Source organism: Poecilia reticulata, linkage group LG21 (genome assembly GCF_000633615.1).
Source record: "Poecilia reticulata strain Guanapo linkage group LG21, Guppy_female_1.0+MT, whole genome shotgun sequence".
Taxonomy (NCBI): domain Eukaryota; kingdom Metazoa; phylum Chordata; class Actinopteri; order Cyprinodontiformes; family Poeciliidae; genus Poecilia; species Poecilia reticulata.
The window spans coordinates 10917075-10931614 of record NC_024351.1 but is presented as its reverse complement, the minus strand read 5'-3'; the positions used below and the strand labels follow the sequence as shown (position 1 = coordinate 10931614).

Sequence of the window (14540 nt, the reverse complement as noted above, 5' to 3'; positions counted from 1 at the left end):
GATGACATCATTCGGTATCATAACTAATGAATGATACCATAATATGATTCATTAAATAAATCTATGAATTTATTTAATGAGTAATAAATTCATAAATAATTTCATAAAGTGTATTTGTAGTTCTAAATGAGGATTTTGAAACACTTTTACCTTGCCATCTGTCATCTAGTGTCCAGATCGCTCGTGACCAAATATGCAAATTAGGTAATGAATATCTAAATATCACTGGATGGCAATCCAGTGATATTTAGGACAGCCAATAGCGACTTTCCTTGCTGAGCAGTTGGCAGCAGTGTTCAGTAGAAGATATGAACGACAGTGGTAATAACCCCGGTGTCTAGAAAAATAGTAATATTACATTTTCAAGAAAGTCAAGAGAAAAAAGATAATGAAAAATAAATAAATAAAGGGTATCAGTTTATAACCCAATTTTCCTTCAAGAGAAGTGAGTAGACTGTAGTGTTATTCCTAACACATTGGCTTAGCTAGCTTAGCTTCAGGCTACTGTTAGCCTCCTTTTCACTAACACTTAATCAGTGAAAGGAAATATTTAACAAGATATGCATATATTTGACTTGTCCCTGTACCTTTTAGCACACTTTACAACAGGTGAATATGAGTCACCAGCTGCTCTACCTCCCCATACCAGAATAACTTCTCCTCGCTATCACAGCGAAGAAGGTGAGCTACACTGTGTTCACTGACATGCCAGTTAGCATCACTGCAGCAAGTCAATGGGGATTGCTCTGTCTCTCTTGTAAACTCATTACTGACAGAGATTCAAACAATCAAAATATTATTAATTTAAAAAAAAATCAAACAACCGTTCCAGGAAAAAGGCATCATACTAGATGCTAGATGAATAGAGCTGGAGTATCATCTTTAGGAATGTTACATTGTTGATTAAACCAAAAGAGAGTAGTTGGGTAGAGTATCCTGACTCTATTCTCAGATAAAAAAAAACATTTCTGTTTATTTATTTTATTTACTGAGGAAAATGAAATTCTAAAAGCACTATATGTGAAGTATACTAGATGTAAAGGCACTATGCATAAATATATATATTTAAAATATGTAGGGGTCATTAATGATGATAAGCATGCTGTACCATGCATTCATAGCTATACAGTTACATAAAAATATTTTTTTATTGTTATCACAACAGTACCACAAAATATTGCTATAAAAGTTCATATTGTCCACCCCTGATCTGGTGATATCCATTATCTTCATATTCTCTTTGATTTCTTGTACCTCTTTATTCATGTTTGAGGAGTTGATAGAACAGGAAGAGTACAACATAAACGCAGTGACAAGAGAGAGAAAAAGCAAATTCAGTGTTGACAGTTACGTTCCTCTCGTTGCCATGTGGAAGAAGGCCAAAGCGACGGGACAAAATCCACACATGAACGCGGAAAACATCCAAAATAAACAGACAAGGCTTCCGATTGTCAGGAAAAAGAGATACATTAGGGCCACCATGCAGCATGACCCACTTCCAAACTGTACACATGATCCACTCAAGTCAGTCAGCTCAGAAACCCTTGAATTACATGTAATAGCTACCTAAAAATCAAAGTTTAAGAAAATATACTTTGTTAAGCTGACATGCTTTGTTATTTTTAAATCCCATATGATCAGTTGCATTGACAAAACTGCCAATTGTCAATTTGTTTCGTAGTTGTGTAAACTAATTTAAATAAGTGCCCCTCATGTTTGTTTTCAAGTCATTACACTTTCTTCTATCACTAACCGTTTATCTCTGACTTCCTCTCTCTTGTCCAAATGTTTCAGACCATTTCAACACTCCCCAAACATAAAGTGACATTTCCATTTTCTGAGTTTTGCAGAAATGGATGCATTTCTAAATAATGATTCATATCAACACTCAGACATGACCTACAGTCCAGATAACTGCATTTCAGCAGAATCAGTGAGGAACTTAAACATAAAAAAAATGTTTGGCACTAATTATTGTCATCTCTCCTGTGGTAGACTTTTCAAAGGCAGAAGCAGCTACATAAAGAAATGGTTTGGGGATTTCCAACCAGGAATATATTTTTTCTCTTTTTAGTTTGATCCCAACAACAACCTTATTCCAATCGAGTATTTCTAACCTAAATTTGATTCCAACATGACTTAATTTCTCACATTTCTGTCCACTGTACACCATAATGACAGGAGGAAATTTCTCAAATAAAGTGATGAATTACTTGCATATAACTATTCAGATCCTTTGCCTAAATAGTACAGATTAAGATCAGGTGCTTCACGTTTTCCTCTGATCATCCTTCAAATGTTTTTACAAATTCACTAGACTAACCCTAGATTCAACTGATTGACCCTGATTTGGATGCAAACACACTTGTTTATTTAAAATCTCAGGTGAGAGCACATACTAAACTACTAACCAAGCAGTTCATGCAAAGGAAGTGTCCATCTGAAATTTCATTTTAAATATTAATGCCAACTGTGAAGCATGGTGGTGACAGCATCATGGTGTGGATGAAACAGGGTATCTAGTCAACACATAAGGTAAAGTTAAAGCTGATTTTACAAGAAAACCTCCTCCAAAGTGCTTTGTGAAAGACTTAAACTTAAATCTAATTGAACATTCATGTGGGGAATGAGGTTGCTTTAAGAAAAGGCTTTAAATACTTAGCGATTTCTTCTTTTGTTTTGTTTTATGTGCTACTCTGTGTAGAGCTTTTGGTATAAAGGTACACAACCCCATTTTTAGTAGGGCAGTATTATGTGTGCCATAGTTTTGCTCCGTCATCAAAAACTCATCTGGAGTTCTGCTTTGATTCTTTCATGCATGCTTGAGAAATCCTTTAATCTCCATAGCAGCCATTCAGCTGTACAAAACAAATGGGTTCAGCTCCTCCTCTGAGCTGCAGTTTCCAAATTTCCACTTAACTTGGAAACCCCGCAACAGTTCCCTCAGACTAGCCAGCAGCAATTAGCAAACACCTGCTGGGGCTATGCATCTGCTGAGCTCGTTATATGATTTACTTCTCAGTGCAATGCTGGTAAAATTTGTTGTTAGAGGGTTAATAGAGGAGCGATGTTGTGATGATTTCCTCAAAAGTGTTGGAAAGAGCAGGACTTCTTAAAGAGACAGATGCCCAATTTCAAGGTGCGAAATTACATAGTTGAATTTCTTTTGAGTCATATTGATATACATAGCATTTTATAGCAACTGAAGGTGACATATTGACTTGATTATGCTACAAAATGATTCTATGTGGCTGGAAAACATATATACTGCCCCTTTAATAAAAGTCTTGCATAAAGATGTGGGCAAAGCAAATCTTTGTTAATGCTTTCCATCTGCGCTTTAAGCGACTCTGTGCTGAGCCCTTTACACCAGGAAAATGAGCAATTAGCAAAATATAGATTGGTGGATTAAGAAGAATGTGCACACAAAGCAGATTGCTGACCACATAAAAGGTTAATTATGTCAACTTCTCTGTGTTTATATTAATGCCAGGATTCTGTGTAGTTTCAGGTTTCTGTACCGGTCTTTGTTCCTCTTTTGTTTCTTTTGTTGACATTCTTTGTGCGGGTAGCTGCATGTTTCTGATTTTCCATTTCTTAAGTCATGGGTTTAAATGTTGACTCAACTGTGAATCGAATCCGTTTCCAGTGATTGCATGACGCCATCGATCACGTTACCTTTGGAGAAATCTGCATTCAGGTTCTGTTTAGTGCGCTGGTAATATTTTTATGGTCCAGAATGGCATTTTGTTGCATCAAAGTTGCTGTGAGATTTATGAGAAAAAAAGCACAAACGGTTATTCCTGAGAAAGACCCACGTTGGACCCTGGGGGAAACTCGCAACACGTTAGGGAAGAAGGTGAGGTGGGTCGGGTTACTGAGAAGCTAGACGTGAATGTTAACACTCATGGGACAGTCTCAAATTAACCCCTGAGCAGCCTTGCTGTTTGGGATCCTACACTAAACTTGCTGTAACCACGTTTTTGTGAAAGAGGAATGTTTTGCGGAAGCGTAGTCTCTCTCTGGTTGAATGTGGTCCGCGGCACCAATGTGCTTTTCATTGCACGCTGGCACGCCAAAACATCCCTCCTGCTTTTCTGGGGCAGTAGCGGTGAGTGTGGGCTGCAGTCCTCTAGGGTGGGGTGTTCCCTCTGCTGTGATAGGTTTTCCCCTCGCTTTCCCTGCCCCACCAACTTGAAAGCCATATGGAAAGAATCGGATCGGATTTTCCACACGTGCAGACTCTTGTTTACGTGCCGTCTCCTACGTTTTACATTTACACTTCTTTCCGGATGTTGGTTTTGGAAACAGATGACAAGACATGAAAAATAGTCAGTCTTCTCTATAGATGGAGTCTGTGTGTTGTATAAAATGCTGAGCATGGATTTTCTAGTGGATTTAAAGATCACAGTGACTGATTCTCTTGGGACACTGCTTCCCTATGTTCGCTCCAAACCACAACGCTGACCTCGAGGCGGTGAGAAGGGGCCTTCTCACCAGCATGATAAGAGTCTACTGTTCCATGTCCTGTCAGCAAAGCACTTGACAAATGTATTAGTTGTCCGTAAACTGTGAGGGAGCAGACCTCGAATATCCTGTCTGGTGTCTCATTGTCTGTGGGAACGACCTTCTTTCTTAGATTTCACCAACAGTGACAACATTTCATACAGGTTTTATTTTCGCTAAATGAAAACACACAGGCAAAACACATTTGTACACAAAAAAGTTATGTTTAGACAACTTTTTTCTCTTAATCATGATGATTTTTTTTTTTTTTGCTAACTGATAACAAAAACACATTTAATAGAAAAAAACAAATTTAAACAGAAATGTGAGTTTGATGTGTGTTTTTTTTTTTAAAGCTACCTTTAATCTGACAATCAAGACTCATCAGGATGTATATTCCAGCTTATTGAATTTGGCTGTACCGGACCTTGCAAAGATACTTATACCTTTAAAGCTTTTGCATATTTTTCTCATTATAATTTCAGACCCTTATCTTTTTATTTACACAAACCAACACAATTTTACATGTTTTTGAAGTGAAAGAGAATAGTTTTTCAAATGATGTGCAAAAAACAAAAAGCATGGTGTATATTTTTCTTCCTTAATAAACACACATTACAACAATATACCTTAGATGTCAACAGAGTCCCTCTGCATGTTCTTTAATCTCTGTATAATAACAGATGTTCTGTGAATGACTCAGAGGTTCATATATGAGTGAACAAACAGGATCCTGAAAACAAAGGAATAGGTCAAGGATGAGTTTCCAGAGAAGCTTAAATCTTCTCTGGAAACTTACATTGTGAAATCTCACAGGTCACTGTTCAGTCCATCATCATGAAATAAAAATAGTTTGGCACGGTTCGTTAGGGTAATGGGAAATCATTTAAAGTACTGAAAATATACCTGTTAGAATCTGGTGACTGTGTTCACAGAGGCTCCTGATTATCTGCTACAAGAAAGAATCTCAGGCTCTCAAACTCAGCAAAACTATAAATGTTGAGAAATGCAGGTCAGAGCTGTTGGGGCTGATTCAGTATGAGAAACAGTAGAAAATTGATACATTTTATTAGAATTACAAAGTGACCAAATCTAAAGTAGCTGCAGGATAGGAAACTCTCAACTTTTGATGCAAAAACGACGACAACGACTAGAATCTTGCAGGGATAAAAGGAAACCATGAGTTACTTGTATAAACAGGGAGCAATGGGAACAAAGAAATGTTAACATCTGCAAGCTGAAAGCAGATGTGAACATCAAACAGAGGAAGTGAGAGCAGCTTAGAGCCACTACTGATTAATGCTTACAATACTGAGGAATGACATCACAAAGATCTATCCCAAATAAAATGTATTTTTAACACTTAGTATTTAACAAGAGCATTTGATCAAACTGCAGCATTTAGACCTCAAAAGGATCATTAACATTTTTTTTCTGAATCCTTTTAGGTTTTAATAAAAAGTGATTTTAATCCCGGAGTGGAAAAGTAGCCACTGCATGATGTTGACAAATTGTTTCACATGACTAACCTGCAGATACTTTCGGAAAAGTGGTTTCCCCTTCCGGTGTTTCGCCAGCAGAGTTTGGATTTTATGTCTGTGACGTCATTCTTTTGGCTGTCACTAAAACAGCCAATAAACTCAAAGTGGGATTTAATTGACCATGGCCATTTGTTGACATCAAAGTTAATCTAATCCAAAAGGAAACACTATAAACAGCAATGATTCTGCAGGATATTCCTTCTAAAAAGTTGTTTAACTGAGAGAGCCAGACAAAAACGTACACACCCTAATCCTTTTATTGTGAAGTAGGTCTGTCCAAACTTGTGACCTAAGCTGTATTGTTCAGCTTCCTGGATGTCAGCCATTTTTGACACGCTATAAATTAATGAAGGTTTCAGAGCAGATTGTGAGTGTTTGTGTAAACTGGAACATAGCGTGACCACCAGTTCAACTATTTCAATGGCATCTTCTTCCTGTAAACTGGCTTAAAAAGTTTGTTTGAGTTATGTAAATTATTAAATGAAAACAAGATGTCTTTTGTGGATCAGTGAAGGATAAATAATAGTTGAAAGGATCTATAAACGTCATGGGCTCAATAGTTGCATTATTTTAGGAGTTAGAGATAAAACATCCATTTACTGGAATTAGTTCTTGAAGAAAATTCAGATGTTTTTTATTATCTGTAATCATAGTCGTCCGGTGGAGAATCTGGCGTGAAACGCTCATTCTTTTCCGTTCTCTGCTTGTTAAGCCTGTTTCTGCTCAACATTTCCTCAGATTAAAAGAAACACGATTGACTGGAAATGCTTCCCTAGCTTTTCTGGAAGAACACAGTGTCCTCTGTGTACCTCTAAGTCCAGATATCTTTTTAGTGTGAATGGGGAAAGGCCGTCACGTAACTCAACTATTACTTTGAAACCAATATTAGAAAAACTGTCACCTAGAGAGGTTTCAGTATTCTGGGGGCTTTTCTGTCCAAAGAATCAACCTCTTGTAAGGTTTTTCATGGCAAACTGTTGTCTGGAAAGGTTTAGATGGATACTAATTTGAATATCTAAATGATGCAAGACCACAATACTTGGCAAATCTCACTTTTATTAGGACCAGGTCTGTGTAAGAAACTGTCTCTCTATATTCTCTAATTTCACCTTCTTGGAAAAAGGGGCATCAACAATTTTATTAAAAACTAATATTTCTAACGTGTTACCATTTACAAGAGTATGACTTGTAATGATCAAGGGAAAATTGTGCTGAAAAGAATAATATTGCTGATCCTGCAGCATTGTTCATTGTTAATGTCGGATTATTTGGATGTTGAAAATGTGCTTAAATTGAAAGTTGTATTTCAAAAAAATAATAATAATAACTTGACAGTCTCATTATTATTTATTCGGGAATTTAAATCCCATAATTTATAAGTGTTTGTGGTCTGGCTTAGAGATTGACAGTAAAAAATATAAATCACAATTAACATAACATTTTTACTGATGCTGTTTTTCTTTCTCAACAGGAGGAAGTCTCTGGAAAAAATTCACAGAGGAGATCGGGGAGGCTAAGTGTCCACCTGGGTAATGAAACTGTGGGATATGTTTCTTTATGCAGTGAAAAAAGAGAATGGAGCTCCAACTTTAAAATAAAATATTAAAATGATTCATGGAATCAAATTATATATGCTAAAATAACTTAAACTTAACATCTATTTGATCAACTTAATTTGTGAGAAATTAACTAGTTGGATCATCTGATTTGTTTTTTCAGTGCGACATGTTGCTACAAACAAAGTTATTCAGTCGCGTCAATTGCTGTTGTAAAAAGCTCTTTGTTGGAAGATGGTAATAAAATGGTGATAAAATTTTAAATGGTGACATTTTCCTACATTTAGGCAGTTTAATTTGTTCCTTTATGTTTTTTGAAGAAGTGTAGCCAACCCAAAATCTCAGTTTGCTTTTTTTTTCCCCCCAATGATGTCATTATATTGGGAAATAGTAGTTGTCGCTATGGAAACTGGGTTAATGACTTTGACTAATCAGGCATGTGCTTGTGAGGAGTGTCAGTGTGTGTTTGCATGAGATGAAAGCACACACAAACACAGAGTAAAATATAGACAGACGCATCCTGCAGTGGTAAATTAAACATGTTGCTCAGAATGACCTGAACTTTTGTTTTAAAATGGAAACCGCATAAATGTGGTCTGTGTTTTATTTTTTTACTTGACCCTGAGTATGCAAACCACACTTTCATATATTGAAAGTGAGTATTTGTACTCTAAGGAAATAGTCATATTGTGTACATGCAGAGACGTTTCTTCATGAATGAATGCATTTATTAATTTGTTCACAGCCTAAAGGCTTTCAAACAGTGTTTTCTGTACTCAGGTTGCAAAAGTCCTCTTTTGCAACCTGAGTACATTCAGTAAGCTGAATGTGCAGGTTGTCAAAACATGTTTCCATCTATGGGTCAAGTTCAGCTCCTTCAGTTACAAAATATTTCATCAGTAATATAAGCGCCCTGTTTTCACACTGTTGGTTTTTTATCACTGATCTTGCAGGTTAGCATCAAGAAATAGCTGCTTATAGTAAACAGGCAGCCCTGCGAGGTTCCCACACCTATTTTCTCATACCGTTTCCTGCTCAATATACATGGAAGCAAGACGAGCAAATTAAATAAGTGAGGTTTTTCCTTTGCCTAGTTTTTCCAGACCTCCTCTTCTCCTCGTGTCCTTGGACGGTTTCCGAGCAGAGTACCTGAAAGATCACCATAGTCGGCTGCCCATCATCAACAAGCTGCGTAAGTCAAAAAAGCGGTCGCAACCTCAACTCGTCAAGATTTTTCTCTTGATGTTACAAGCAATTTTTGTTCTGCAGGAAAGGATGGAACAACAACATCTTACATGAGGCCTGTTTATCCCACAAAGACTTTCCCCAACCACTACACCATCGTTACTGTAAGTCAGCGGCGTCAGACTCGTTTTCACTTTGGGCTATATAAAAAAATCTGAATGTTCTTAGAGGGCCGGTTGTGGCAGAATGTATTGATAAAACCCATTAAGTTGTTAAAATATCAATAAATAGTTGTTTGTTTCAGCATTCAATAAGCATTTTTTAAAATTAAATAACATTGAACATCTTTTCGCATCGCTCAGGATTTTGTGATTTTTCTTTTTTTTTTTTTTTTTGCAATCAAAATCACAGATTTTGTGGTGCTAATATAAAAATATTTGTAAGGACTTTTTACGATATTTGTGCTATTGTGTGATGTTAAGTGTGACCTTTTATCAAACTCAATGTTTTTGGCCAATTTTGAGAAAAATTAGCAGTAAAATCAGAAAAAAAATGTGGAGATCTGTTGATTTTGTGTGAATTTTGCATGAATTTTGAGGATTTGTGAAAAACTGGAGGGACTTATTGATGTAATTTCTAGATGGCCACATAAAAAGCTACAGCGAGCCAGATTTGGCCCCCGGGCCTCGAGTTTGACACATGTGCTGTAAATGTTTCAGTTTGTCATGAGTTTAATTTAGTCATCATTACTTTATGCGCTCATTCAAATAATGTAACACTTTGTTAAAATATTATTACGTTTAAAAAGTTTTTTTAGATCTTGAAAGCAGCATGTCCAGGACAACAATTACATTTAATCTGATTAACGTGAAGCAAAAGTTTCCTTTTGTATCCTTTATCTGAAGCCTGAAGTTACAAAGAGGGAACTAAGAATCAAAATTGTCTCTTTTTTCAAAAGTATCATTCAGGAGATGACAAAATTAGCATTTTGATAGCAGAATATGTGCTACAGCTTTGCTAAAACAAGTTGTTGGAGTGTTGCTCATAAACTCCTACCTAAGAAGACCGAATGCTGTAATTAAATCAAAAAATGCACACTAATTGTACCAACTTACTGCAGCCTTTTTTTATATGTAGCACTTTTCCTAAAGTGAGATAACTTCTGAAATGATTTATCATGATAGAATTTTTATTCAACCTGCCTCATTAATGAGTGCATGCTCTCACATTTCAATTGTCGTCATGTTTTAATCTGAGACACAACAAGGGTTCCTAACAATGAAAAATTGGTTCATAAAGGAAAGAACATCTGGTTTAATCTTTAGAAATCTGTCATTTTATGTGTCCAAAGTCTAAAAGAGATGGCTCACACCAGAATCTCAAATAAATGCAGTTTAAACCCAATAAGTTACATATTTTAAAGTTTATATCTAGTATTAGATGAGTTGAACTTGCTCTAGTTTTGGATATAAAGGACATAACTTTAAATGTTTTAAATGCTTTTCACCACTGCTGTTAGTTTCTTTCTTAATGTGTGCTTCAAGGTTTTCTCTTCCCGCAGCGTTAGAAAGTCATTGCTCTGTCGAGACCCAATAGCTTACATGTGCATGGAAAAAAAAACAGCTTTTTAAGATGGATTCCACCTCTGTTTTTCAAAAACAGACCCCGCCATTAAAGTAAACTTTTTAGTATGTCCAGTGATACAGTCTGCCAAATTGTGACGCCCAGAAAATACAATGCAGAATACAGGAGGCACAAATATGAGCATGAAATGCATTTTAGGGGGATTAAAAACACATTTTAAGGAGCTTTATAGAACCACAAAGGCGTTAATAATGTCTGGAGCTTTTTATTTTCAGAAAAACAGAAGTGAAACCCCTGTAACTACTGTATCAAAACAACTCAGTGTGCCTGTGTGTTTATTTGATCTCCGTCTCCTGCAGGGTCTTTATCCCGAGTCTCATGGGATCGTAGACAACAAGATGTATGATGTGACCCGAAACGCCTTTTTCACCTTGAAAACAGACGAGAAATTCAACTCAAACTGGTACCAGGGCGAACCGGTGAGTGTCTGTGTGCAAAGGTAGAATTTCAATCCTGTAGTTCTTTCAGGAATTAAAGTGTGGTCTTATCAAGATACAAGATCACAAAGCAGATTTGAGCAACACTTTTACTGTAACATCTGAATGTCTCCGAGTTGCTCATGGTTTACCCAACTTGGTCTTATTCAAACTCTGCTGTGATTCATGAAAAAGGATTTCCTGCCTTGCGTAAGTCTGAGTATTCATCATGCTGTAATTTGCCCTCCCCGTTGCAACGTTCCTGTTGAAATTTTGGATTCAGCTCTTGTTAAGTGTTGGCTTGTGATAGTTGTGCTTACTTAAGCACTTTGTGGCTCTTACTTAAACTTGATCGCAATCCTCTTTTGTGTGACGAGCTGCTCCGCTTCACTCTCTTATGTGCAGCAGCTGCTTGACTTTGCAAAAGGGGAATAATGATCACCCTGCGTAGCAGTGTCTTTCAGTAAAGACTACCAAACCAGTACTACAAATCCTGTGTGCCAAAATATGTTTAGAGCATTAATGTGTCAGTAGAGCCATCCTACCCACAGATTGAAACGAATTTTTCAAAGAATGGAGAGATTAAACTTCTTCGAAATGACTCAAAAAAAGATCCCATGTCTCTCGTTTGTGTCCATTTTCTCTGACGTCATCAAAAACCCTGCACTATTTTCTTTTTCCTTTGTTTTTCTTATTCAGGTGTGGCTCACCGCAATGCGTCAGAAACTAAAAGCAGGCACTTTCTTCTGGCCAGGTTCTGATGTTGCTATTAATGGATCATTCCCAACTCTCTACAAGATGTATGACAGGTAAGGCTGAACCTTATTAAATATGTCCTTATGTTAACTTTCAGTGTATAAGATGTTTTTGTAATGGCGCCTTTACAAACTTTTTGTGTGCAGGAACATTAAGTTTGAGAACAGACTGGAAACGGTGTTCGAGTGGCTGAGTTTACCCGAGAATGAAAGGTGCTGCTTATTCTATGTTAACCACTGAAACTCTCATGGAAAAGCACAAATCCTGCTTCATTATTGTGTTTCTGGTTTTAGACCTGACTTTTTCACCTTGTACCTGGAAGAACCGGACAGCACAGGACATATTTACGGCCCAAAAAGTTCACAGGTGAGTTAAAACCGTTGCTGCCTTAGGCTTGTTCTTGTTGCCATTGTGTTGAACCAAAGCGCTTACGGCTTTCTGTTGTTCCTTCAGATGATCGCTGTTTTGGAGAAGGTTGACTCGATTCTGGGCGATCTCCTGGATGGACTTTTTACAAGAGATCTTCACCAGTGTGTCAACTTAATGGTCATATCTGATCACGGTGAGGTTGGTGTTCTGTTCAAAAGACAGAACTTAGAGAAATATGATCAGAAAATTAGAATAAGACCAATAATAAATAAGACCAATAAAGACAGAAAATACATGAGTTGCATGACTGAGAAGAGATTCCACCGACTACAGGATGAAAAATCAGTTATTCCTATCACACAACGGGGGTATTTTTGAGAGAAGCGTTTCTATGAGTATCTGGAGACCATATGTCTAGCCCTGTAATTACGCAGCAGAGATCAATGTTCCTATGAGCGCGTGGCCAGGGCAATGCCCAGCGATTCCCATCAAAGAGTTTTCTTCTAAGAAAAGACACCAACGTATATGCATAGTAGTAGTTATTAGTTTGCAGTTTGTCATGAAACACAGAAAACAAGACGCACGCAGCAGGGTTCTCATGTCCCACCCAAAATACTGTTGACAGATGTTGAGCCGTAAAGTGATTGTTTTTGTGAGGATCTGTAAAGATCTTTGAATCAAATTGGTGTCTAATTTGCTGCAGTTAAATGTGAGCTTATAACAATTTATAGATTTTTACCCTGCTTTAAATTTGTAGCCGATTTCTGAGTTTTTGTTTTTGGAAAGCTTTAACCTGCTGACATTTTTCTCAACTCCCTGCCACGAGTGCTCATTAATTATTTACAGCCTTAGCAGAGGTAATGTTCCACTGTGTAAAAGTTTTACTCTGTTTACAGACAAAAGGATTTAGTTAAAATTTTAAACAGTTTTAAACTGAGGTTACTTTCAGTAATTGTGAACTTGAGTGTTTCGTCACATCCCATGACAGGCAGAATTTGAAACTGTAAAAAGTAAAACACAACAATGTTGCTGTGTTATTTTCATCCGTCCACTAAGTTGTTCAAGGTCAGTTTGTTTCTTTATCAATTTGACAAAACATCCTGTAACAAACATACAAATGTACTTTTTTGTCCTTGTATAAGAAAACATCCTTAATTTCTATTTTCAGGTTTTAAAATAAAGAAAGATGTAACATTTTTGCAATAAAATTAACAGATTTTTTTCCTATGGAATGTTATTTGTGGAAAATGCTATATAAAAAAACTTTTGTATTCGTGAAAGTCTATATATGTATACGTAACGTCAGAATAATGTAAGTGCCAAAATTATTTCTTGGGAGCACAATTTTGGCCCATAAAGCTGATTTTGCTTCTAAAAATGTACTTAGTTACCAACCTAATGATAAAAATGTTAACTATGTTAAGGATATTTTTAGAAAAAATTGAAAAACAACTAAAACCTGCAATTATATGCAGGTTCTTTATTACCTTTTGCCAAAGTTATTAAGGCTTTACAGCTGCAGATTGGAGACCTTGTAATTGCACCATAGGAATACCAGTAGTTAAAGGAGCAATAATACACTTGTAATCTATTATTATTTATTTCTCTGAAAAGTATTTTGATGGCCGACATTCATACAAAGTCTTTACTTCAATAGGAATGGAGGAGGCTTCCTGTCAAAGGGCAGCATATGTGTCGACATACCAGCAAGACACATCCAACTTCACGGTCATCCAAGGCCCAGCAGCTCGCATCCGACCGAAGCGCCTCCCACAGGACTACTTCTCCTGTGAGTTCCTGTCCGTGCAGATTTAACCATCTTTTGGTCTTAGTCTGCTTGAAATCAGAGAGCCTGACTTTCCCTTACTGTTCATTTCCACAGTCAACTATGAAGGCCTGATAAAGAACCTGTCGGTATGCCAAATATTTCAAGCGTGACTTTTTGTGTTGATAGTAAGAATGAAAAATCATGTGCTTGCATGGCTTCATGACAAACAGTCCCGTCGTCTCTCTGCTATGTGTTGATCCTTTTCCTCTGTGTGCATTCTGAAGTGCAGGGTCCCCAATCAGCCAATGAGGCCGTACCTCAAAGAAAACCTCCCCAAAAGGATGCACTTTGCCTACAACAAGCGCATAGAGAGGGGTCACCTGTACATGAAGGAGGGCTGGCAGGCAGCGCTGTAAGTAATCAGATCATCATCTCCTTTGGCACAGCAGTTAGCATAAACTGGACTACATTAGTGACTAAAATCTGCTCCAAACTAATAATATGGTTTAGTTAAGCAACAAAGTCTGTCTAGTTTGGGTGTTTTTTTATTTTATGCTATGAGGGGATTTTGATTTTGGGACGATTTAGAAAGGTCTGAAATGATAAATACCACAATTTGCGATTATAAGTATTTCTGTAAATATGTTACAAAACATGGAAAAACTCGCTGGAGCAGAAAGATGGAGGAAAAAATAAAAACTATTAATCCCTCACAAAATAATGATTTTCATTTTATAGAAAATTATCTAATAACTTTTGAACAACAATCCTTTATGCTACTGACATCTTGATTATTGCA

General features: G+C 36.8%; 1 protein-coding gene across 3 annotated transcripts in view; it reads left to right on the top strand.

The window, feature by feature from the left end:
* The window catches only part of enpp1 (ectonucleotide pyrophosphatase/phosphodiesterase 1), a 36215-nt gene that overhangs the window by 6730 nt on the left and 14945 nt on the right, over positions 1 to 14540 (top strand). For 2 of the 3 annotated variants that reach the window (XM_008397515.2, XM_008397513.1), the window contains exons 4-15: positions 595 to 681; positions 7519 to 7576; positions 8698 to 8795; positions 8873 to 8952; positions 10732 to 10851; positions 11548 to 11657; positions 11751 to 11816; positions 11898 to 11970; positions 12058 to 12166; positions 13631 to 13762; positions 13856 to 13887; positions 14026 to 14153. In XM_008397515.2, coding sequence (XP_008395737.1) covers positions 595 to 681; positions 7519 to 7576; positions 8698 to 8795; positions 8873 to 8952; positions 10732 to 10851; positions 11548 to 11657; positions 11751 to 11816; positions 11898 to 11970; positions 12058 to 12166; positions 13631 to 13762; positions 13856 to 13887; positions 14026 to 14153 — 1093 coding nt within the window. The remainder of the gene's footprint in view (positions 1 to 594; positions 682 to 7518; positions 7577 to 8697; positions 8796 to 8872; positions 8953 to 10731; positions 10852 to 11547; positions 11658 to 11750; positions 11817 to 11897; positions 11971 to 12057; positions 12167 to 13630; positions 13763 to 13855; positions 13888 to 14025; positions 14154 to 14540) is intronic. The other variant, XM_008397514.2, reaches the window with a different exon arrangement.